Source organism: Eleutherodactylus coqui, chromosome 12 (assembly GCF_035609145.1).
Source record: "Eleutherodactylus coqui strain aEleCoq1 chromosome 12, aEleCoq1.hap1, whole genome shotgun sequence".
In the NCBI taxonomy this organism is placed as follows: Eukaryota; Metazoa; Chordata; class Amphibia; order Anura; family Eleutherodactylidae; genus Eleutherodactylus; species Eleutherodactylus coqui.
In genome coordinates, this window is record NC_089848.1 from 55,035,830 (window position 1) to 55,062,204 (window position 26,375).

Sequence of the window (26,375 nt, forward strand, 5' to 3'; positions counted from 1 at the left end):
ACTCCCAAACATTCCTCGAAATAGTGTACAGTGGTGTAGGGGTCAATCATAGCACAAGGGTGTCATTGAAAACAAAGAAGGCCCACATAGGGTCTGAGATCAAATATTGTGCTAAAGAAGACACCAGGTGTGCTCTTTGTTTTAAAAGCAATGCCATCAATTTTGCAAGGAGAAATTGTGCCAGGTCAAGAAAACACTCAAGCATGGGGTTCTAAGGTGCAGCTGTAGAGCTACCAAAAATTTTGCTATGGATGACAGCAAATGTGTTGCTTGTTTTAAAAGCAATATCATAAAGTTTGCAAAGACCAAAATCTACCAGTTGAACAAAACAGCCAAGTACAGGCCTTCTCCAAGGAAAAGCTGTAAAGCTCTTTCTTGGGCTTTAGAAAATTTTTGTTTTCGGAAAGGAGACATAGGAGGAGGAAACATGGCGGAAGTAGGGGAAGGACAGCAGCAGCAATTCCACCAGCAGCAGCAACAGCTTCTTGAGGGCATAGTGTGCTCCTCGTAGAAACATGAGAGCTGTAACTCTGTTTTTCCATATTGACATATTTTTAATTTGGCAAGAAGTAGAAGGAGAAAACAAGGTGGAAGCAGGAGAAGGAGATCTGCAGCAGTACCACCACAGCACATTGAGGGCACGTTTAGTCTTTGATATGAACCTGTGCTCATTCAAATGTGAGTACAAATTGCCAGCATGCTAACTAATCAGTGGAATCTGCCCCAGGGATAGTGGGGGGAGAACTCAGGTAAAATCCATGTCTGGTTAATTTTTATAAACGTCAGGTGATCCACATTGCTGTGTACAGGCGGATGTGTTTGTTAGTTATCACACCCCCAGCTATGCTGAACACCCTTTCTGATAGCACACTGGCAGTGGGGCAGGAAAGGACCAGGTTAGACACTGAAAAGTCAAATGGGCCAATGCCATGTCTGAGTACATCCATGCAGGAGCTGACATAACCTTGGACCATCATGGATAAGTGCTGTCTGTGACTGTCAGTCCTAACCTGTGCTTTTTCTGCAGGGTACGACAACCTGCAAAAACTGTTCCATTCTGCTAGACTTTTCATACCAGCAGTGGTGGTGCTGCTACATGAGCTAAAGAGCTGCGATAATTGCAGATTCATTCCTGTGGCCATAGGGGAATGCTGTGCTCAAACTGCTTAACAGTCTGCTCTGATAGTGCCACATTTTTAGGTTCCTCTCCAGTGCCGAAATGGGATTTGTCATTTTGGCCTTGTATTGGGGATCAAGGAGGGTAGCCACCCAGTAGTGATCGTATGTTTTGATGTGGGCTATGCAGCGGTCCTTCTGCAAGCACTCATGTCTCAAAGTGCCTAAGAATGGTGGCCCACATTCCTCAGGGTCAGGCCTATGAGGGTCATCTGCTGAGCCTGTCATCCATGTAGAATAGCTTAGTGACAGATGTAAGGAATGTTGCATAGCCCTCTTCGCTGTCTCTGAACCTATATAATCCCCCTCTGCTTTCTCCTCTTCCTCCTCCTCTATATTCCTCCCATGGGTGGAGAAACATTTTGGAAAAAATGCAGCTTTTTCTTGCCCAAAGTTACCCTCCTTGAGGTGTTAAGTAATGGTAGACTGGCCAGATAGATAGGAAATTACTATCCCTTCCTCCTCCTCCTCCTTCTACAACAACACGTCATTCTGTCTGAAGCTCTGTAGCATCTGTTGCATTAGGCAGACAATAGGAAAAGTCATACTGATCAGTGCACCATCATGACTGACCATTTTGGTCTATTCCTCTAAGCAAGCTAAAACAGCTCAGACATGTTTGATCTGCAGCCACTCCACGGGCATCAAGTGACCGACCTCCATACAGTGTCTGCTAATGACATACATCATCTGGTACTTTATAATTGCTCTCTGCTGAGTTGGGTGGTAGGCCAAAGTGTCGCTGCTCCTCCTCCAGACAAAAGGTGGCTGGGTGTTGATGTGCAAGCAATCAATGTACAAACAAATAGTTGCTTTATATTTCTGACTCATATCTTATATCTATATCTCATTTTTCCATATCCATTTATAAATCAATCAGCCATAATTCATTTTTATCTTGATTACAGTAGATCATAGCATTGCTTTGCAATATATGTTAAAAGTTCATAGGCCTCGTCTGTAACTTATAGGTTGTGGTTTGGTGTAGCTAATGTTAGAAAAAGAGTCTAAAAGCCAAACAGAGGAACTAACCTGCAGTCTTGCAGGAATGTAGAAGTGGCTGGACCTTTCTCATGTAAACTAGGACCCGTTATGAACTATAACGAAACAGTTGCTAAGATGATAATGAAAAATATTATTTGGTGTAAGTGCTAGCAGTTAAAACCAAATAAATGTATATTTTTATACATGCCACAGATGATTACTGTGCATGTCAGAAGCATCGTGTATCCTCTTTCTAATGTCTATAAAAATAAGGTGCATGTAATAAAAAAACAGGAATTTTCTCATAACCGGTCTTTGTAATTTGCTGCTTCCCCGAGATGCTCGTCTATACATAATAATTAGGAGCCGTAAGATATACTTTAGCACTAGAGATGAGCGAACACGTTCGGCTCCGCCCCTTTTTCGCCCGAACACCGAACTTTGCGAACACTTCAGTGTTCGGGCGAAAAAGTTCGGGGGCCGCCGTGGCAGCGCGGGGGGGTGCGGCGGGGAGCGGAGGGGAGAGGGAGAGAGAGAGGGCTCCCCCCTGTTCCCCGCTACTGCCGCCCGCGCCGCCGCGCATCTCCCCGCCCCCCGGCGGCACCCGGACACTTACGCGCGAACACTGCAGTGTTCGCCAAAGCCGGTGTCCGGGTGCGGATGTGTCCGTAACGGACACGTTCGCTCATCCCTATTTAGCACACTTCTTCTGTGCTCTAACAGTGTGAATGTAGAAAGTGTGAGCAGTTTCCTGGCCTTTTACAGCACTGGATGTAAATCTGGATAATTGTTTAGGGTGCACTGCACCACCAAATTCGTCACATGGGCCTGACAAGGTATGTGTGTGAGATTCCTAAGGGAAAGGCCTGTCAGCAGGTTGGGCCATTATTACACACCATCTTGTCTAGCTTCAGATTGTACAGCGTCAGCCATGTGTCAGCCTAGACCTGCAGAGCCGTCAACAGCTCTTCACCAGTGTGGCTACACTACCCTAGACATATGAGTTTTAGGAAAGCATTTTGGCGTTCACCATGTGCACTGCTGTATATACGTGAGATTTTGTCACATACAGATATCTATGCAGATGTGGAAGGTGTTGAAAGGTGGTATAAAAAGGTGGAGGAAGAAAAGGAGTAGAGGAGGAGATGGTGAGAAGAAGGCAGACAAGGATGGATGTCCCAAGACTCTTGGAGGAACCATGACACATGGACCACTACTCTTGGCTTCATGCTCCACCTGTAATGTGCTGCTAAGGATATGTAATGCCTCTGGCCATGCTTGCTAGACCATGTGTTTGTGGTCATGTGTACTTTGCCAACGTTCTTCAATGTGAAGGACACATCACTCACATGGCAGGGCAGCTTTTTGGTCAAAGATATAGCGGCAGGACATCTGATACTTTTGGATTAGCATGGGGCATCTCACTGCGGAAGGCATCTGTGTCCACTAGCCTGCAGAGCAGCATTTCCATTGCAAGAAGCTGTACAATGCTTGCATTCAGACTCTGTGCTCATGGATGGTTGAGGCGTTTTTTGTTTTTTTCTAACATTCTCATAGCTGAGAAATGGAGGGCTGGCTGCTGACCTGGGACATGCTGGAATATGGTAAAATCTTAAAATATTTAAAAGAACTCCGCTCTCATAGGAATACTGACAAATCCAAGTGGCCAATTGGCAAGAGAGATATTTGTAGACAGTTACTTTAAAGGAGGGGAGTGTGATAAACAGAAGCCCCCTCCCATGGTGGTAATCACATGTCTCACGTTCTGGATATAAAGTCCACTGGTTAATTCTTTGTAGACAAGGATAATGGGTAATGCATTTCAGAGCCACAACTGCTCCTTTCTCAAGCACAAATCGAGGGTTCTCTCTGCTTCTGTGACACAGAAGCAGAGAGAACCCTCAACTTGTGCTTGAGAAAGGAGAAGTTGTAGCTTCAAAATGCATAGCCCATTATCCCTGTCTGTCTGTTTGCTACAAAGAATAAAACTGTGGACTTTATATCCAGAACGTGTGACTTGTGAGTACCACCATTAGGAGGGGGCTTCTGTTTATCACCCCCCGCCTTATTTAAAGTAAGTTTCTACAAATATCTCTCTTGCCAATTGGCCACTTGGATTTGTCAGTATTCCTATAAGTGCAGAGTTCTTTTGCATATTTAAGTATCTTATTTTATGTTCCAAAACTCCTTGAGAGTTTATTGGATTTTTCTGCAGCTCTCTCGATGTGAATGCCTTTGAGGGCATAGGAAGACTGGTCATTTATCGACTCAGGACTACAGATGGGGAGGTCTGGCCCCACTTGTTGAGGTTTCAGACGTCCACACCAGGTAAGTCCTCCTTTTTTTCTATATTTTGATTTTTTACTCTGTGGTGCTATCCGATCATTACTATGCTGGAATATTAGGCAGATGTTAATGTCGGTGAAGGTGGTGGTGATGGTAGTGGCTCAATTTCTGCTCTCCGTTTCCCACTCCTCACTCTGAAGTCCGTAGCCCAATCATCAATTGTGGTAGAGATGCCTGAAGTACGCATGCTACTGCTCCTGCACAAAACTGCCTCTCTATGCTCAGGGGCTGCTGCATGAACAGTGAGGGACATTTAGGAAGAGACAGCTACAGCAGCAGAAAAGGGAGCAGAATGAGTCTGACTTTTTGCCCAGGTGGGCTCTCCAAGATAGCGGGTAGTGGGATTTCATGTGACTGTTCATACACATATTGTTAAGGTTACGTATTGTTTTTGCCACATTTTAAATGCTTACTACAGATCTTACAGATGATCACTCTTCTATCATCACATTTGGCTTCAAAAAATGCCCAGACTGAGCAACTCCTGTGAGCACACCTAGCTGTGGGCTTAATGTTGCTGCAACTAGACAACAATTGAGGTTGGTGGCACTGCTCTTTTGTTTTTCTGTAACATTCTACTGCCTTGACAGGGTGCTGCCCCACAACGTCTACCTCTTCCTCCTCCCCCTTGGAGGTGTTATGCTTACTCCCCCTGTCTCTCCTTGTTAGATTGAGTGCTTCATATTTTTCCACCTGCTCTACCTCTCTGCTATCCTCCTGAGTGAGCACTTGGAGCTGGCACCTCTGTTTCTATATTACCCTGAGTTCACATAGCCTGTGGACGGCTGACTATGCACACTGACCCACCCTCGTCTTCCTCTTCAGAGGAAGAAAACGGTTGGACATCAGTCCATTTAATGTCTTAGTCTTGGTCTGTTGTTTGGACCGCCTTGTTGACATCTATGACACTGAATGATCAAAGAGCTCCTCAGGATGAGCCCTGTGAACTGGGAGCTTTGGAAGGTGCAGGGGTTTGGTATGGAGGGAAGTAGAGGGGGAATGCTTATGGCAGACCGGTGCAGGCTGACTGCTATGTGCCTGTGACTGGGAGGAAGAGGAAGTGGTGGCATTTGAGGCATGCTGTGTCATGCATTCTATGACTTTTTCTGCATGCTCTAGATGTAAAGCATGGGCAGAATCACTTCTAAGGAATGGCTTTAGAGATGCCTGACCTGCTGTAGAATGTGGTGCAGTTGTTTCAGTGGGAGCCGCTTGATGTCCCAACTTGGCCCGTACTCTACCATCTCCACCACCACCAACATGACTCCTATCCCTTGCTTTCTTTATGTTTCCTTTTTATTTTTTGTTTGTTTACTATTACTGTAGTTTTATGTAACTTATCAGCTAACTTTGTACTTTGCAGAAAACTACTGCTAGCTCTGTAAGGCATTCAAATAATTTGTAATGGCCAGACTGCCAACTTTGAATTACATCTAGGGCCACTGACAAGCACTGTGTTTAATTGCTGTTTCACTGTTTGGTTTTCTTTTTGTTTTATATCAACTAAAAAAGCATAGCCAACTAAATAAGTCACACTCTGTGGCACGATATGTGAGAACAGATAGCCACAAAGTATAGCTTGTATCTAGCGTTGAATTCCCCTGACCCCACTGCTAGCTGCATAAATTCTGCAAATAATTCATAGTGGCCATATTTGCAACTTTGAACAATGTCTGAGGCCACAAACAGAGAACTGCAATATTCCCCATGCCAAAGCAAAATTTGTCTGTCTGCTTTGCTGCTTTATATGTTGACAGCAGCAGAAATATACCCATATACAGACCAAGTTTCCTATAGGTATATAAATGTGATGCAGCTTCTTACTCTGTTCTCTTCAATAGAACCCCAGTATACAAGCTTTCACACCAGCAACAATATATCCTCTGTAGAATATCGGGCTCTAACAAGAGACCACATATTATATAGGCATACAAACATAATGCAGGTTCTCTGTCTTGTGCTCAACTGTAAAATTGTCACTAGTAACAGTGTACCTATGTTATATATGTCATATGATGCAGTTGTCCCATGAAACTGTTGCCCATATGCAAGATGGAAGACACATTTGGTGACATCAGTAAGGTGCCCTGGCTGCTGATTGGCTGCATGCTAACCTCTACAGTAGACATTGTGAGAAATTTGATTAACCCGTGATTTTCGTCAGACTAACTCAGTTGAATTTTGCCAAAATTGGGATGATTTACTCGCCTGGTTGATCAAAATGAGCAACACAAGTGCTGGGCACATACATCAATCAGCTATAACATTTAAACCATTGACGGGTGAGATGAATAACAAGAACTATCCCATGACAATGGCTGTTGTCAGAGGCGGAATATATTAGGCAGCAAGTGAGCGGTGAATACTTGAAGTTGATGTGTGGGAAGCAGAAAAAAAATGAACACGTGACTTTTATAAAGGCCAGATTTTGATGGCTAAAGGATTGTTTCATGGCATCTCCATAATGGCAGGTCTTGTATTGTGTTCCCAATATTCCCTACCAAAAGTAGTCCAAGAAAGAAAAGCCAGTTAGCTGTTGAGAGGGTCATGGTTTTCCAAGGTAGACTGAAGTGCGTGGGAAGCGAAAACTAGCCCAACTAGTCTAATTTTATAGAAAAGCTATTGTAGCACAAATTGCTGTAAAAGTTAATGCTAGCCGTAATAGAAAGGTGTCAAAAAACACAGTGCATATAAGCTTGCTGTGTATTGGGCTCTGTATCTGCAAATTAGTCAGAATGCCCATGTTGAAACCTAAGAGAGTACAGAAATACATGGAGAAACCTCAAGAAGAAAGTTCAAGGACACAGGGTACTAGTGGCTTCAGGCGCAGTGGATAGGCATATCAATAGAAGTGCAGGTAAAAAAAAAATGCAAAAAATGGGTAAATGGTACAACCCTGATAAGAATTGAGACCAGGATAACGTGATTGCTCTTTTATTTGGTAAAGAAACCATCACAAGCTGATCTGTTTTGGGGAAGCAGTGCCTTTACCAGAACAGCTAGATGGAATACAACTGTGGTGTTAAAAGGCTTAGTTGTGTCACTAGACATTAAAGAGTTAAGGCACAGTGCTTATCATATAAATGGGTTGACCCATTTTTTCCAATTTTTAACTCTACTTCAAGTTGAACGCTGTCCATGGCCAAAGCTGCCCACAATGGACACATAAGTATCAGAACTCGACCATGGAGCAGTAGAAGATGTTCTCTACTGTCTTCTTTTACATCATTTGTACAGTTGTACCTGGAGAAGAGATGCACGAAGAAGCACTGTAGGAGGAAGGCAAACCAGCAGGAACAGTATAATGTATTGGGCAATGTTTCAGTGGGAAACCTTAGTCTTGCAATTTATGTGAATATCACTTTGACATGTGCCATCTATCTAATCATTGTTTCAGACCAAGCACATCCCTTTAAGGAAAGGGTATTCACTAATGGCAGTGGCTTCTTTAAGCAGGATGATGTTCCCGCCACAATGGAAAAAATTGTTCAGTAATGGTTTGAGGACTATGACAGAAAAGTTTATGGTGTTGGCTTGGTCTCCAAATTCTCTAGATCTCAATTTTAGGCTGATGTTTATTGTTATGACTGCTTGGTGTATCTAAGCACATCCATAATCTTTCACATAAAGGATGAAGACAGTGTGTTCATTATAATAAGTCATCAATTCAAGCTTACAGCACATTTATATTTAAATATGTCTTACCTATATCCCAGGTGAGGGGGTTATTTTCTTCCATTTCCATCCTGCCAATGACATACCAAATGCAAGCCATCCAGTGAGCCAGAAGGGCAAACATGGACATTAGTAAAGTAAGGACTATAGTACTGTGCTGGGAATAGCGATCCAACTTCTGAAGAAGACGTAGAAGCCGTAATAATCTGATGGTTTTCAAAAGGTGAACAAGAGAAACCTACAGAGTAATCACAGTGTAATGTCAACAAATGACTGTGTGCTTTTCTATACATCAGTCTCTATAATCTTCCATCTATTTGAGTAGTGAAAAAACTAACAAAAAGCAACATTAAATTTTAGTGTTTAATTAAAGCAAAAAAAAAAACGGAACTAGTAAAGTTTTTTCCTCTTTTTAAAAGAAACAATAAATGACAAAGAAAATAAAAATGAACCAAACATACTCTTTGTGAGTAATAAAGCCTGATTTTTAATGCTTTTTTTATTGATTATATAACAAGAGAACATTTTAACTGTACCTTTATTTATAAAGCCTTTATAGTCAAGCAATTGTTTTTAAACTGTATACTGTATTGTTTAGGCCCTGTTTCCACTGAATCCATCAGGGTATTTTTGACGGAAAATATAGTATTATTCCTGGCATCCAATATACTATCACTCAGATAGAAACCTGACAAACCCCATAGCGTGAACACAGTTTTACATCAGCACATCTAGGGTATGGAGTTAACAAGGTGTTTTGGAAACAACACAATGATATGGCATGAGACGTGAAGCAACTAATAATGACAAAACAAGGTATGATTGGATCTTATATAAAGCCTGTATACATGCTACTAAGCAATAGATAGCATACATACATCGAAATGCCTATTTATCTTAATTTAGCTGAGTTTAGGACATTTTTTAAGTACAATCTGACTTTGACTGAAACTTGATACTCTTTATATACACTAAAATAGGTTTTTGGATTTTAATACAGTTTTCTATACACTCAGGTATGGGGTAACTCAATAATGTATTCTTGGGAATTTGTAAAATTGTGCATTTGTGACCTTGATTGCATGATTTGTTGTGCTGATAGAGATGTCATATTATTATTATTACTATTATTATTGCATAAAGTACATTTTTTCACAGCTCTCCTTAACACTAAAATACAAAACAAAATAGCACTCTACAAATGAAGTTACCCTTGAAGGCATTGCCCAAGGTTATAAGAAAAGAAAGAAACCATTGGAAATAAAAAAAATAACAAGCTAAACACTATGGGCCTGTTAAATTCCCCCTGTGCTTGAGATGACGCTTCTGTGATGATATGTCTTTCATCCATGTGACAGCAGCAGCCAATCACTGTTTTAGCAGCAATGCTAGCATGTACAGCATGTGACTGCATTGGCCATTGACCCATCAGCACTAGAGCTGCAGGGTATTTAGCAGGTACTATAAGTAATGTAAGTAATGTTTGGTTTGTTCTTTTATAATGTTTCCTGCTGCTCCTTTCTTTTCTAGTACTTTTCTAGACCCTTTTAAAAATAATGGTAAATTATGTAATATTTAAAACATAATTTAGATTTTTTTTTATATTCATTTTTATTTTTAGGAACATTTATAATTGGCATTCATGCAACTATTATATAAACTATAGTAGGTCATTGATAGTAGGTCACTGACATTATAAATGATCTCTGAACATTACTTCATCTATTAATATTACTTTAAGCATTAAAATAATCTTTAAATTGTTTAAACATTTTTAAGAAAAAAATATGAAATGCACATAGGTAACTTTTAAAATGTAAACTTAACTTAAACTTATTTAGATGTGGTTTCATTTTTTTTTGTTTGAGGTAAAATAACTCTTTTTTTTGAAAAAGGAATCCAAAAATAAAGCATATTAAATTTGGAATTGGAAATACTTTATGCCAACTCTGATGATTGTAAGCACAGGATGCAGATGCTTAAAGAAAATGATAGGCCCTTTAGTATAAAGTGGAGAGATAAAGACTAACATTTGGCATTCATTCCTTGGTGCGTACCAGGTTGTCCTTTTGTGGGCATATGCCAACGTCATTGATAGAAGGCAGCAAGGGAAGCATTGCAAAAAAATAAAGAAAATAAAATGGTTTTTCAAAATGTTTTGGTTTTAAAATATTAAAAAAGTTTATTTATAGTACAAAATAGTACAAATAATTACCTCATTTTTATTTACTTATTGACATAGTTTTGTACTTTTAAGGTGTTCTGGCATCATTTATACTAATTTGAAAATAATTCTGTAATTTTTTTTGCTGTTTACTTTTAATAATTCCTTGAAATTTGAGTTTATTTACAAACTATATTGTTTAAGTCGTTTTAATTTTGTCAGTAGGAAATTAATCATGCCTGGTTTTCTTGCTGCATGATGTTTACACTTAGGCCTTGTGCACACAGTGAAGTTTTTTAATAGTTGTTGTCTTCAAACAGATGAAGTTTATGAAACGAAGACTGATATCGCTACTCTTTCTGGCTTCAATGCCTGTTTTGACATAGAAAAAAATTAAACCAAGCCTTAAATTACATGTGTGTAATATACTTTTGATACAAAGCCATGAAAATATAATTTTGAGATTTTTATTGAATGACTGGATTACTGGTGCCTTTTTTAAATACACTTTTCATAATTATTTTGAAATGAAGAAAAATTAAGAGATTTAAAAAGCCACTAACAAGGCTATGAAATGAAAATGTGCAAATTGTTTTGCAATTAAATATAGGCAGGTTAAACAATTTAATTTTGTAGAGCATGGCAAATGTTATTTATTTTAATCTAGGTTAACTAACTACCATTCACTAGAGTTGACTTTATCTTAACTGTTGTAATAATTCTTAATTCAATAAAGTATAGCTTTATTATCTCTGTACATCTTAGGTCTTAAAGAAAAAATAAGGTTTATAAATGAGTTTATTTAGAGGTAATTCTATCTGACAACATGTTTTGATACTCGTCATAGTTTGGAATTAACAAAGCTTTGAAAGTGAGGATTAAAGATGTTGATTTTGCTTTAACACAATAATATCCATGTACATTCCAATTATCTTGTTGAAGAACAATACCACATACAACTATATTTAGACTACACATATATGGAACATGTTGTGGATTCCTCTAAATAGCTGAATTTGGGGTGTTTTTAGACATAACATTATCATTCAGAAAATCGTTCAAACAAGTGAAACTGAACAACAATCGTTTGGTTTAAATGCGGCTGAATTATAAATGAGAATCGCTCACTTTTCACTCGTTGTTCATTGTATGCTTAAAAATCATCGTTGGCTTGTTCCCTTATGGTTCAGTTTAAACAGTGATCGTTCAGACCCTGTATTTGCTGAAGAATTCTCGTTTGAATGAGCCAACGATGCATTCACCTGTTTAAACAGGCTGCATAAGTGCAAACAAGTTAGCGGTGGCATCACTCGGTCTTTTGCTTGTTCAAATGAGAATCATCTTGTCTAAAAGGACCCTTAATATTTACATTTTGTCATTATATAGTAATTATTATTAAAATGTCATCCCCTTCCTCACTAAACCACTAATTATGGCCTGTCCAATCCTTCTAGTTTACAAAAGCCATGTACCTGACTTCATAAAGAAGTTTCCTAATTCAGAAAAAAAATTACTGGATAGGTACCAGATTATTAGACAGTTATAGATAAGTAAATAAAAGTTCTTTCAAAAGCACTACCAGTGAAAACTAAAGTGATCCTAAATTAAAATATGTTCCTATTAATTGCTTTGTTAATCAGGATATTCTTTTATCTTTGTTCGGCCTTTGCTTCTATTACATTTTTAGGTTCATTAAAGGGGTGTTCCCACGTAATATTTCATAAATGACTGATAAATAAGGTCCCCCTTTCTGGTATCGCCACCTATCAGGACAATGAAGGACTGTTTTGTCAAGTCACATTTGGGGACATACTGAATAGAGAATTTGCTCTTTTAAAGCCTGTAGTATTTATGAAAAGAGCTGAGCTACAGTATCCCTCTATTTAGTTTTCATCTGCAGCCTTCTTCTGACAGAAAGAAGGTCAGGGGAGTCCCAGATTCCTGAAAAGTAGGAGTCCCATTGATAAGACCTACACCCATTACCCATTTATAGCATTTCAATGGATATGCCATATTGTTCTGAGATAGTAAAACTCCTTTAAATACTGAATACTTGTTATGACTACATACTAATAGGCCTTGTTGTTTTCTTTCTCCTGTAAATTAATGAAGATGATATTTTATATTTTATTTAGGTGCATCCTGCTTTGTATCATTTAGTTGAATTTCAGAGAGTAAGGTTTAGTGAGTAGAAGTTTGAGCTGTATATGAGCAACATGATTCCCAGTATATGATGACTGATTTGCAGGTGCTACATAACATCTTTCAAAAAGTTGTGTTAAAAAAAATCAGATATAAATTCAGAATCTGCTGCCAGAACATCCTTAATGGGGCAAAACACTATGTAAACAAGTGAATAGCACTCTTGTGCAATAAAAAAACATGCAATAAACATTGTGTTGTGAATTAATATTTTAATGAACGCAAAAGTGAAAGAGTAAAAACTCTTTCTAAAATGTGAATGATTTACACATTGAATGTCTCCAGAAAAAGATACACATTAAAAATATATTTTTGCCATGCTCTAGGTATTTGCATATGCGAAAATAGTTTAAACATGCTAAACTGTATGAAGAATCATTAATTCTACCTTCCTATTAATTTTGCTGCCAATAATGTGCATTTTCTAATATTTGATGTGACAATAATTATAGCTATACAGACCTGCACGTCTAGACTAACTACATCTGGAAGTCAAATTGCCCTTAAAAAATGTATTAAAATATATGCTGCTTGAAGCGTGAGACATAAAAAATATTGCTGAGGTAAAAAAAATATGTTAATGCGGAGCAATATTTCACAGCAATGTGTATTGTATTTGGGATTTGGGATTCAAATGCTTAGAGAACTAAATTCGGAATTCATAGGAGACCACAAGCAGCAAATTTTAAATCCTGCATGTATAAAATCTAGCTGATTCATAGGCCACCTAGGGTAACAAGATACAAACATAAAGGCATGGGTTATGCATCTAAAGGTATGGTGATAGGGAGAAGAGAAAGTGAAGAATTGGTAAGTGTCAAATTGTAATTGAAGAAAGGAAAAGGATTATAGTGGACTGCATGTAAAATGAAGCAGAGAAATACATTTTTTACGAAATATTCTTAAAGAAAAGGGAATTAAAGTCTAAATAATAAAATATATCTCAAATTCATATACCTAACAAAATAGTTAAGTATCAGAATCCTGTATGCTGGTGTTTAGTTCTACAAGAAAAGATGATGTAAAATACTTACCACAGTGACATTAAAAGCATAAAGGAGATCAAAGGGAAGAGCAGCAATTAAATCAATGACGAACCAAGTTGTAACATAGTGGATACAAATAGATCTTGCTTTAAATATAACTTGGCCCGACTTGCTCACATAGGTTGTTCGGAAATTTAAAATAATATCTGCTTGGCAAAGAAAGAAAGGAGGAAAAAGAGACAGATATCATATTTATTGGGATATGGCATATAGACGTAAGTGGTCAATTGTAAAAAGAAAACATTCAAATAAGTCAATCAAGTTTTAAAGACCATGAAAGTAAAATCAAAATGTAAACCTATTGCTAAATATTAGGCACAGTCTGGAAAGTCTTAGATTTATTTACATGGGCTGATTTTCAGCCCAATGTATCAAGCGCTAGTGAACAAGCATGTCAAATAGCGCTCATTTACTTTTCTGCTATAAGATTGAGAATTGCTGTTATGAAGGCTAGCAATAGTTAGTACTGTAGATCATTCACTTCCCAAAAAACAGCTGAACACACCAAGAGATGTACAGAATGCTAGCAAGCATTTGTAGGCTAGCTGAAAATCAATGATCAGTCGATGAATAAGCTTTCTCTCTTTCAACTGAAGTTCACTGTCCATTTTACATGTCTCAAAGTTTGGGTGAAGGAATACCTAGAAAAACAATCAGTGCCCTTAACTGGGCCTTTACACTATCTACTATGGAACATCAGTTCTTACATTACTTGACACGTGTCAATTTTTTGTAATTTTATACTTAAATAAACTTTATTCATTTTTTCTATTTATATATGAGATATATTTTCCCTATTGGGCATTTATTTTGTTTTGCTGATATCCACCTTTCTGCTCCATCTGGACATTGGGAGCAAGAACAGAGACTTAACAAAGTGCCGATCACTGTCTTCACCAAGAGTGTCATTCACTGTCTGCAACCCGAACCGCCAATGAGAATCAAAGTCTCCACTGGTCAGGTGATGCAGAAGTGGGCGGCCTGTCACCGGGGGAGAGATAGCAGAGCTTAGTAACCATTCCAGATGCATACTCTTGGTATAGACAGTGATCAGAGCTTTGTTAAGCTTTGATAGCTTCGGATCCGTAGCTAAATCACAATCAAAATCGGCATGATGGTGCCGGTTTTGACACAGTTTTTCATACGGAAATTCAGCAGATTTTGCCATGGGTCCGCAGCATTTCCGCCACATGTAAATGTACCCTAAGGCCTTAGTCACACGGGCGTTTTTTCACGCGATTTGCGCATCGCATGACGGATGCGCATGCGCAAATTGCGTGACCGGCGCCGAAAAATCGGCCCAAAAGTCGCCCAAAAATCTGCTCCTAGCCGCGTTTCATTAGAAACGGGCTGGAGCTGTCCAGCGCATTGCATTCAATGGAGACGGCAATACAGCGGCTCCATTGAATGCAAGCGCTGCGGGCGAGTGTGGGATGAATTGTCGGGAAGGGGTTAAATATATAACCCCTTTCCTGCAATGCATCCTGAAAAGTGAAAAAATAAAAAAAATGTATGTACTTACCTGCTCCCGGCAGCTGGAGATCCCGGCGGCCGGCCTGCAGTGGGTGTGAAGGGGGTGTGACTCAGGCTTGCCCCTGATTGGCTCAGCGCTGAGCCAATCAGAAGCAAGTCTCAGTCACACCCATTCATGAATTCATGAATGGGTGTGACTGAGATCAGCCTCTGATTGGCTCAGGCTGAGCCAATCAGGGGCAAGCCTGAGTCACACCCCCTTCACACCCACTGCAGGACCGCTGCGGGGATCTCAGGCTGCCGGGAGCAGGTGAGTACATCCTTTTTTTTTATTTTTTCACTTTTCAGGATGCATTGCAGGAAAGGGGTTATATATTTAACCCCCTCCCGACAATTAACCCCGCGCACGCCAGCAGCCCATTGCTTTCAATGGAGTGGCTGTATTGCCGCTCCATTGAATTCAATGGGCAAACATCGTTCTTCTCTGCCACAGCTGGAACAGCTGTGGCAGAGAAGAATGATTTGTCTTCTATATGTTCTCATTGGGGTCGGCGCTGCTGCCGCCGGCCCCATTGAGCGCATATAGAGAAGAGAACAGGAATCGCATATCGCAGATAGGTGCGATCTGCGATTTCTGTTCTCTAATTTATCGGACGAGCGCATAAAAAGCGCTCATGTGTCCGATACCATTGCAAAGCAATGGTTTTAAAAAATCGCCGGACGCATGCGCATGCGCAAATCGCGGCAATAAACGCCCGTGTGACTGAGCCCTAAAGTTGCATTTATATTGAGCAACTTGTTCTGGAAGATTAGTGTAGATCAATTAGGTCAGCACTCATCTATTGAGCCTGCACTCATCATGATTTAGACTATAATGATCATTCAATCCTATGATGTCAAGTAGGGAGCCCTTTTTTGTTTGCATACATGAGCTGATCAGCAGATCAGTTGGCTGGATATTTGTACTTTTTTCAGCCACATTATTGGGCAAAAGAACCTTTAGTTGAACTTTCTTACCCAATTATCGGGCCATGTGAAAGAGCTTTAACACTGTGCATATAATATAAGAAAATGACCAGACAAATTGTAAGTGACTGCAAAAGTGTCTGTTCTGTAGCTTCTGTAGTGATAAGATAACTCCAACCACCTGCATCCTTATTTTATAAGCATGTGTTTTACTACCATCTAGTAACCTGAATAGCCAACAGCTGAGTAAATAAGTAATGCATTGAAAGCTGTCATCAGATAATTCAGGTATCAGAAAAAAGAACAATAATATGACTTGTAGCTGAAAGACAATGTTTAGTTAATATCTCTATTCCTGTGTTTATTTGTGGTAGAATATAGAGCAAATATACATTATTCAGAATTATAGGACTGTTATAATTTTTCACATTTGCTATCTATTGATAATGATTTACTGTGTTAATTTCATACTCAACTTAAGCTACAAATTAAAAATAATTTTATATAATAAATTTAATGAAAATAATATAAATCTTGTTATTTGTATAGCGCCAACTTATTCAGCAGCGCTTTCAGGTAATTTATTTTTTACCCCCCCCCACCAAGCTGGGTACTCATTTCACCGACTTGGGAAGGATGGAAGGCTGAGTCAACCTTGAAGGGGCAACCTTCAGGTCGTGAGCGAGAGCTTTGGGCTGCTTTTCTGCTGCCTTAATGCTCTGTGCCACACGAGGCTCATAATAGAAATTTCCTCATCAATTATGGGTTTCACCAATATTTATCAGTTGTGTACACCTTTTGGTATAAGAACTATATTGCAACATATTGTAGTTTGGAGTATGTATCAGCTAAAAATGTCTTTGCTCCATAAAATTTGTTCTTCTAAAATCAATTATTAGTTCCTTATATTTTGATACTACTGTGACTAATCGAAAGCATACCACAAATACAATTTCTTGTTGAGTTGAGAGTTCCATTTTACAATTTGAGAGGAACATATTGTATTTTAGTTTCGTTTGATAATCTTGGAAGTACTGTACAACATTTTCTTCCACTTTCATCAATAAAGCCAGATAGGGCTGTAGATTAAGGCTAGAAAGGTTTTCTGACCTTGATACTGTGTTTCACCCAGTAAAGCAATATGTGCATCCACAAAAAAAAGTAAATAGCTTCTGTGTAGCAGTTAGGATTCTGCTATTATATCTAACCGTAATTCTTTGTTAGAAAAAGTTATGCCATAACTTCTATTTTACTTATTTTATTTTTCTTTAATTTTAGCTAAGAGTTATAAAAGGCTGGTACAATAATGGATGACAAAACTCGGGCACAAGACAACCATATATAGAGCTGAATTGAAACTAATCACCTGTAACTATGGTCCTCTAGAGGCTTCTGCAGTAAGAAGCGCAATCCAACTCTGCTCAAACATACTAATTTTTACAGCAGGGTTTATTTTACTTGGCTTTAAAGGCTTCAGGGCATTTTTCTTCCTATTAAATGTGCGTAGTTTTCACTGGCAATCAATTTTGCAATGGGACCCAATTAAAAATTTTGCACCACTTGTCTTTTGCAGTTCTACACATCACTGTATTTAGACACTGCAGTCTAAATATCAATACAGTGATTTGTCAGTGAGGGCTCGGTCACACGGGTGCATCGGCACCCGTACACAGGCAGCGATGCGCCCGTGTGACTGAGCCCTCACTGCAGGAGGAAGACGGCCGTACCTCTATATGGAAGTCTCTCTGCAGCGCTGAAGAAAGAACACATGACTAGCAATGAAGCCGGTCACATGTTCTTTCTCCCGGCGCTGCAGAGAGACGTCCGTCTTGAGGTACGGCCGTCTCCTTCCTGCAGTAACACGGGTGCCGATGTGCCCGTGTAACTGAGCCCTGAGGCTGGACTGACAACTTCATTTCCCTCTGCTCTCCTGCACATTCTAAACAGCTAATTCATGACCACCGCATAGTTTATCTTTATTGAGCTCATAAGTCATGTGATATTACATGCAGGAGAAAAGACATAAGAGCTGGAAACCAAACTTCAGTCCAACCTCACTGATGCTGCTGTATCTCCTAGAAGCTGCAGGAGACAAAAGGTGCAAAAAGTATACTAAAATCCTTCTGCAAAATTGATTGTCAGACCAAAATATTTGCATTTAAGTGAAAAAAATTGCCCTCAAAAGCGTCCACGGCCTTCAAGTGGAGCAATTGTTATATAATGCTATATACTTTTTAAAGTGGTATGCCATTTGATATGTTGCATGGTTTAAATAGTGCAATAGTGCACCCCATATTGCATTCCAAGGACAACAGTGTAATGGTAGATACTCTTCCCCTACCAAAAAAAAAACCTGTTTTAAGCAATGAAAAACTTAAGTTTACTCTATGACCTGTTAGGCTTTGCCCACATTTCCATTGTGGGTTTCATTTATAACTGAAGACACAATGCAATGCCCAATCAATCATACAACCAATACCACTGTGGTCCACTGGACCCCAATGACTTATATGATGAATGTAATATGATGGGAAGAATAACACTTCCCGTCAAATCTGCCAAAATTTGTGACACAATTTTTGCATGTCCCTGTGGAGAACATTAATGTAGTGACTTATATTATACATATTTACACTGACATTTTATTTAAAAACCTTAACCTCTTAATGACCAAGGTTGTATATGAATATCCTCGGCCTCCATGGGTGTATTGAAGGGGCTAAAGAGCTATATTAAACAGCTGACACCTGTCTGCAATGCTGACTGTGGCATCAAAGCCATTAGCCAGGGGAAACTCCCACCCTCTGTCTTCCCATTGCTCTTCCTGCAATACAATTTTAGGATGCCAATGGGTTGCCATGACAGCCTGGGGGCTAATGAAGACTCCCGGTGCTGCAATATTTAAAGTATAATATAGTGGCTTTCTTCACTGCTCAGTTTCAATTAAAAATGTCAAGTTTGATTGACAATGAATGATGCATCTAATGGGAACTGATTCAGAAAAAATGGGGGTATAGAAAAAAAACTAGCAATAGAGTCATTAGGGATGTGGCAATAAAGCTGTACAGCTGGTTTCATTGAACAGAGGACCTGTCAGTTTTTTAAGCAAGTTTCTACTCTTAAACACCCCTTTGTTTTAAATGGGTCCATATTTCTGTACTGAGTACTTTTCAACTATATTTTATAGTGGCTTTATAATTCAGGTGTCCAAAGGTCCTGTATAGACAAAGAGTTAAGTCATAACTAGAATGGATTTATGAGTTTTCTATATAACTGAACTCAATTATAAAACAAAGTGCAGTAAGCTCCTAAGTACCAACTAGTAGTGGCTGGCGGCACCAAAAAATGTATCAAGTTACTGTCTGTTTATGCAGTGAATATACATTATCCTACTAAAACTAATTAAACACCTGAGCAGACCCTTCTTTGGCCATTATGACATCAGTTAGGGCCCTTTTACACTCAAAGATAATCTTTCAAATTACTGAAAGTTTGATAGATTTAGCAATCTATTTGCATAAAGTGTTAATGGCGATTAATGGACATTAACACTTTATCATATTCAGTTGCATCTAAAAGAACCTCCAGAAGTTGTCTGCAGAGCCCACCATGTGTTTAAACACACGCCTAGCTGTGTAAACAGCTGCCAGCACTTTCCTTTGTTCTCCTTGTGGCTAGTGTAAACCTGCCTCTGGGAGAACATTGTGCAGTCTATTGAAAGATAAGCAAAATACATTCAGTGTATTTTAAGCAATAATCGTTGCATGTAAAAGGGTCTTTACTCTTCATGGCATTATTTCTACTTGCATCTGAAACACTTTAGCTTGCATTTCCATCGCTTCATCATGCAAATGTCTGGTGAGTTCTCTCAAAGAAGATGGTCAATGTTCATATTTCCAGACATGATGTTTCGGTTTGTCCTAAAGATGTTCAGTAGGGTTCAGGTTGCGCAAGTCCAATCATGGAACATCCATATCCTCAAACCAACGTAAAACAACGTTGAATTTGTGATCAGATGCTTTACCTTATCGGATGTTTTGCTGACTATTCCTAGAGTATTGACACATTGTCGGCAGCATATTGATGTCTAGAATATCAAGGTACTTCTCTGTGTTCCTGGTTCTTGCTACTGCAACCAACAGACTGAGACCATGCCATGTAAAACCTCACCAAACTATACCAGAACCTCTGTCAGACTGAACTGTTGGCACAGCAGACTCAGGCAAAATGTGTGCCCCAGGCATCCTCCACACCCAGGTGTATCTATCTGATTTTAGGATGGAGTAATGTAATTCATCACTTTATAAAACTTTCTTCAAGTGCTCAACTGTCCAATGACGACCATTGTACATGGGCCGATGAATCATCTTTGATGGAACTTGCCAGATGTTTGAAAGATGGGGAGAAATATCAGATGACGTGTATGAGACATTAGTAGAAAGTATGCTATGGAGAGTATTTGATGTCATTATTGGCAAAGGAGACCCCACTGAGTACTAATGGCACTTACATAGCAAGAGCTTAACGATCAACATAAATAGGAGAAATACAGAATTCATTGCTTTAAAGGGGTTGTTACAGGATTAGAAATACATGATCGCTTTTTTTCGAAAACAGCTACACGCCTGTCCATGTTTTGTGTCTGGTATTGCAGCTCACCTCCATTTGAGTAAATAGGGCTGAGTTGCAATACCACAAAAAGGCCATTGACAGGTGTGGTGGTGTTTTTGGAGAGCACAGACATGTTTTTCTAGTCTTGGAGAACATGTTTAATAAGCAATAAAATATTTATTTTTCTGTTTTAACTAGAAAATTGCTTTTCTTACAATCCCAGTTCATATTAGAGTACAATATGCAGCAAAAATTCATAATCAAAGAGAAGCAGATCTTACCTATAATAAAAAGAATTTCCACTGATATATCACTAACAGTTGTGCTTCTTGTCGATGACAGGTCATCATTGTCCACAAAGGATACATTGTAAGGTACAGTAACAGCAACATAAAACGTTGCTAATAATATAAGCCAGTCCCAGGCAGCTTTAAAAGTGCTAAAATGTAAAATGATGAACTTTGTTTTTTTTGCATCTGAAACTTTATATTCAGGAATTGCTGGTTTATCTACAAAAACATTCTGAAAAAGAAAACAAAAGAACAAAAAAAATTAAACGATATGTGTTCATTAACTGTAGAATGTATATTGTTCTGTCAAATCACATTATATAATTTTGCTCTAGGGTAACTTTTGCTTGTAAACACACTCGAAAATCGTATACACACATAAATACACAGTAGATCACTACGAATAGAGATGAGCGAGCACCCAAATGCTCGGGTCCGCGTTATTCGAGTCGAGCTTTTCGTAAAATTCGAGAGCTCTACTTGAGTAACGAACCCCATTGACTACATTTGGAGACTCGAGCATTTTTGTATGTGGGACGTCGGGTGCCGAGCTTTTTTTTTTTTTTTCATAGGTTCGTCTCTCTCTCTCTATCTCTCTCTCCCCCAGACAAAAAATTTGCCAATGACACGCGCTGCATCGCGGTGGGGAGGGGCCAAAGCAGGCACGTCACAGTGGGGAGGAGCCAAAAACTGGAGCGGGGTCGAACAGGGCTTGATGCTCATTCAAGTAACGAGCATCATTGAGTACACTAATACTCGAACGAGCATCAAGCTCGGCAGAGTATGTTCCCTCAACTCTAACTACAAACCTATCCCAAACTGTGGAAAAATCATGTATAAGGAAAAAGTGTATTTTTTACCTGCAGGCAATGTCCTCATGGTCAGCAACTGAAACCATAGGCGAATTTATAAATGACTATACCTTTTTTGGCAGAATTTGCATAATTCTTTTTTTTCTCTTGATTTATCAATTTCTGCACCAGCCTCTGGTGCTTCTGAGCCATATCAAGCAGTTTTGCATTTTTTTGCCATGAAAACGGGACATGCTTTCAATGGAGTAAATATTTTAGGCACATTTACACATTTTTAAAAAGACACACAATTTTCAGTGGTGAGCTGCCAAAAAATGAGTGGCTGAATTACTATGAATACTATGAATAACTGAATACTTTTTTTTTTGCCATACTCTTTTTTCCTTTGCCAGCACAAAATGTGATAAATTTATCAAAGTGTTGTATGTTTCATAAATTTGATGCATTATCCACTGGTATATGGGAAAAGAGTGACGCAAACAAATGGGCTTAAATTAAGCTTTTCATGATAAATCAACTCCGAAATGTTTACTTGCATGGATGTGCAAAATGCTTCTGACTGTAGCTCTGTGCCCATTCCTTTTTTAATGGGGCCAGTGCTGCAGGTGCCCCATTCAAAGCAATGGCATGCAGGCAACCCCCACAGTGATTTTGGAGAAAGGCTTGAAATATAAGCCCTTCCCTGAAAATCATCCCCAGGTGCTGTTAAAAATAAAAAAATATATGCATCACCTTTCCGCTGCTGTTGGAGCTCTGGCACTTCTTCTCGCTGGCAGGGATTTAAAAATACCCGCCTCCTGAAAGTGCTGTGTCTGATTGGTTAAGAGCTCAGCCAATCACGGACAATGCTCGGCCATTCATTGACTGACAGCTGAGCGCTGCCTGTGATTGGTCACAGCGCTTAGCCAATCAGAGGCGGTGCCGGCCCCATTGAAAGCAACGGCAGAACATCGCGTGCTCTGACACAGCTGTCAATTAACGCCACAAAGAATTACATTTTCTGCCAGAAAAGATACTAAATTGGGCACCTCCTAATTTAAGCAATAAGTGTATATCTCTAGCAGGTACACACTTTTAGGGTGAAGTCAGGCAAGCATATGTGTGCAAAAAAAAAGCTTGCCTATTAGAACCATTGGTTCCCTATGAAGTGTCCACATGTCCGTTTTTTTACAGGTGCAAAATACTTGCACCTGCAAAAGATAGGACACGCGTGCACTGGGAAGGTCCATGCTGCATGTAAAGATTCCCCGCAGGGGAGTCCCATCATCACTGAACACTGGACACCACACCACATGCCCCAAGTGAAATAAATGTATTTTCTTCAGGAATATACAGTATTATTGGAGGCTATCCATGAGCTGTTTTTCCTTTTTTTTAAATTCTATTTCCTGTTTTCATACAGGGCCTGGCAGTGACTGGATAAGTGAGAGGGGAAACCTTCCAACCACAATGTATTGATTGGCTGTATTCTTCCTCTTGAAAGAGATTATGCTTAATCTTATGATTCCACAATTAATGTGTTAGAATGATAATGATTAAAGTTATGTTAAAATGAAGCACACCATTGTTTTTCTAGAGATATTCTCCACCAGAGATATCACTTACCTTCTCATTGGAAAAATTAAAGTTCAATCCAAAATAAAGGCATTCAAAATGGCTGTCATGTTGGTCACATGGTCAAACAGACTTCTCCCTTCCCCTGCAGCTTGTATGCAAGATTGGATCACTGTCTACTAAACTGTTTTAATTCTATATATAAATGTCCTCACACTATTGGGACACCATGTATATATTACACAATTTAAAAAAAAAATAATATTAATAACATTATCATCTGATCTGCCCAAGTTCCAAATGTTCTTAGTTTGTCATTTAGGAAAAAGCAAGAACTGAGAATCACTGCTCAGATTTGTAACTTGGGTACCAAATAAAAATCAGCTTTATTTCCCGCACTGGAAAATAAAAGCAGTTATGACAGCCAAGTGCCTAGTTGCACGCCTATGGACATTGTGCTTAAAATTGTGCATGTGTTGGTATGAAATTGTCAAATGGACTGAAAAGGTTACTGCTAGAGTTGTTACTGACTGCTTGTTGTTGTTTTATTCTTTCTAGTAGAAGTAAATATCAACCCAATGCATTATCTGAAAAGTGTTACGTCTTCCCTTCATTAAGCCCAATATGCAATTTGTGTCTTAATTGACATTAAGCAGCAATATGTTGAAAGAAATACTGGCATCTGGAAAACATATCTGTCATCTAGGATACTTCCCAGCCCTTCAACATCCATATTGTAATGCACAGGCCTTTCATTATCATTAAATACTCTTCAGTTGATTACCCATCAAGAGGTAGAAGTAGGTTAGGCAGAGCTATACAGTATGGAATTCAATTCAACAGTCTTGCTCCGCACATACATGAAAGTTATAACTATACTATACCTCTATCGCAGGCAGGCTTTCTCTTTCAGGTTCGAAATGCAAAAATTTACACTGATTCTAAGGGGGTTTTTGGGACTAAAAAACAAATGAAAAGGTTTTGAAATAAAAATTGAATACTCACCTCTTCCGGTAGCTCCTTGTCCAGCGCTGTAGCACTGGTGCCCGCCGCATGGAACCTCAAAAAAGCAGCTGGCCGCTCAGCTATTCACAGGCTTCAGTGGCCAGTAGACGAGGTGAATATTCAATTTTTATTCATTTCAAACATTTTTAACTATTTTAGTCCCAGAAAACCCCATTAATAATATAGACAGAGACCATGTGGGTCTTTGGAGTGATAGGGTACAGTCCTGTGGTTGCTCTTATACCCTTTACTATTAGGGTATGTTCATATGGCCAAATTCACCGCAGGATTTTCCATGGCAAATTTCGCAACAAAAACTACATCAGGGCTCAGTCACACGGGCGCATCCGGGAGCCGATGTGCCCGCGTTACTGTATGAAGAAGATGGCCGCACTGCAGTGCCGGAAGAAAGAACACATGTATTCTTTCTCCGCACCTGCAGTGCAGTCATCTTATCCTGCGGGAAGATGGGCGCATTGGCGCCCGGATGCGCCCGTGTGACTGAGCCCTCAAAAGTTGTAGCTTTTTACCCCAGTTTTTGATGTGGATTAGCATGCATAATTTGCCTTGTCAATAGGCAAAATCTTCGGATGGAATTCTGATGAATAAAATTGTATTTCTGTGCATGTTTACATTAAGAAGAGGCATGTTACTTCTTGATATGGAAATGGGATTTTTTTGCATCAGAATTGACAGAGCAAATGCGGCATGCAGATCCACACTAAAAACTGTGCCAAAAACTGCGGAATTTGATGCATTTTTTAATGCAGAATTGGTCTCAGAACATTGCACGGCGAATTGCACCATGTAAACCGACCTCTAAGTTACAAGAACCAGTGTAGGACCAATCCTCCCCAGATTAACTGCAAGAATTGTCCTAAGGGTCATGGAATGTGTTTTGGAGAGGCAAAAAGAGTTGCTGCCTGGCACTGTAATGCAGGGCCATGAAAATCGTAACTCTGAAACTCCATCTCCTTGAGGCACATCAATAACACTGTTGGTGACTTTATGAAATTATTGATGATTCCTAATGCATTGTTTCCAACATACCGCTATAGTTCAGCAACAGGCTAATCCGGAATGAATGTTAAAGAAAAGCTGTTTCTATGAATTGTGCAGTTTATCCTCCCAGGCCTTAATGTTTAGCACAATCAAGTATAACGCATTATAAATATTGAGTTCTTACTTTATTCAGCTTTAATTTGTTCTTTTCTCTCCTTTGTAGGTGACCGGAGATGTGATAAAGAACAGCCCGACTTCGTCTTCTTGCTGCCTCAAAATGTGACCCTGCTTTTCCTCTGCTTCTATATTTTTCTGTAGAACAAAAGTAACAAGCAATTAAATATCACCACATGCAACTTTAACCTTTTGGAGCTGAACTTCTATTACTGTCTTTAATTTGTAATAAAATATAATGATGGACCTCACTATTGTTCTTGCATGAAACTGGAGCCAGGCATTCTAGAAAAGCACAACTACATTGGATTAATTGATAATAACTTTGGACATTGATGAGGATTAATATTAAGTCTATTTTAACACTGCAGTCCAAATATTATCAATAAACAATTATATATAAAGTGTTGCGGAAAAGCTGTGATTGCAACATTTATCAAACCCTCAAATTTATGGGTGCTAAATAGGAAATTATGGGGGTCTGAAAAAGGATACTTTTGTATAACTTGGACCCCTACTTATAATTGTACATCAATACTATGTTTGCAACTCAGTCAAAGTGATTTTCTTAAAGTTCCACTCTGGCGAAGACACATTTTTCCATCCCTACCCCCCTCACCAGATTGGCGGTTACTCTCTGGATGTCTCCTATGTTTATTGCAGTCACTTCCATGCAGTGCAGCCTGTCTGATGCTTATTATGCACTATATTGATGCTGAGATGTCTCCCTACTTACTTTCTCTATGCCCTGCTAACACTCCCATGTTGCATAAGCACAATATCACATGACCAGCTAGAGCCAGTATACTCTCTGCCTGCTGCGAGGATATTGCTAATACCATCTGTATTCTATATTCAGTTAAGTAAACCATAGACCATAATTATACATTCAGGA

The 26,375-nt window shown here is 39.2% G+C and overlaps 1 protein-coding gene across 1 annotated transcript in view; it reads right to left on the bottom strand.

Annotated features, from left to right (window-relative positions):
* KCNH8 (potassium voltage-gated channel subfamily H member 8) overlaps positions 1–26,375 on the bottom strand; it is a 335,452-nt gene that overhangs the window by 129,628 nt on the left and 179,449 nt on the right. The window contains exons 4-7 of the mRNA XM_066585790.1: positions 25,491–25,618; positions 20,925–21,165; positions 13,582–13,739; positions 8,212–8,419 (exon numbers count right to left, since the gene is read on the bottom strand). Coding sequence (XP_066441887.1) covers positions 8,212–8,419; positions 13,582–13,739; positions 20,925–21,165; positions 25,491–25,618 — 735 coding nt within the window. The remainder of the gene's footprint in view (positions 1–8,211; positions 8,420–13,581; positions 13,740–20,924; positions 21,166–25,490; positions 25,619–26,375) is intronic.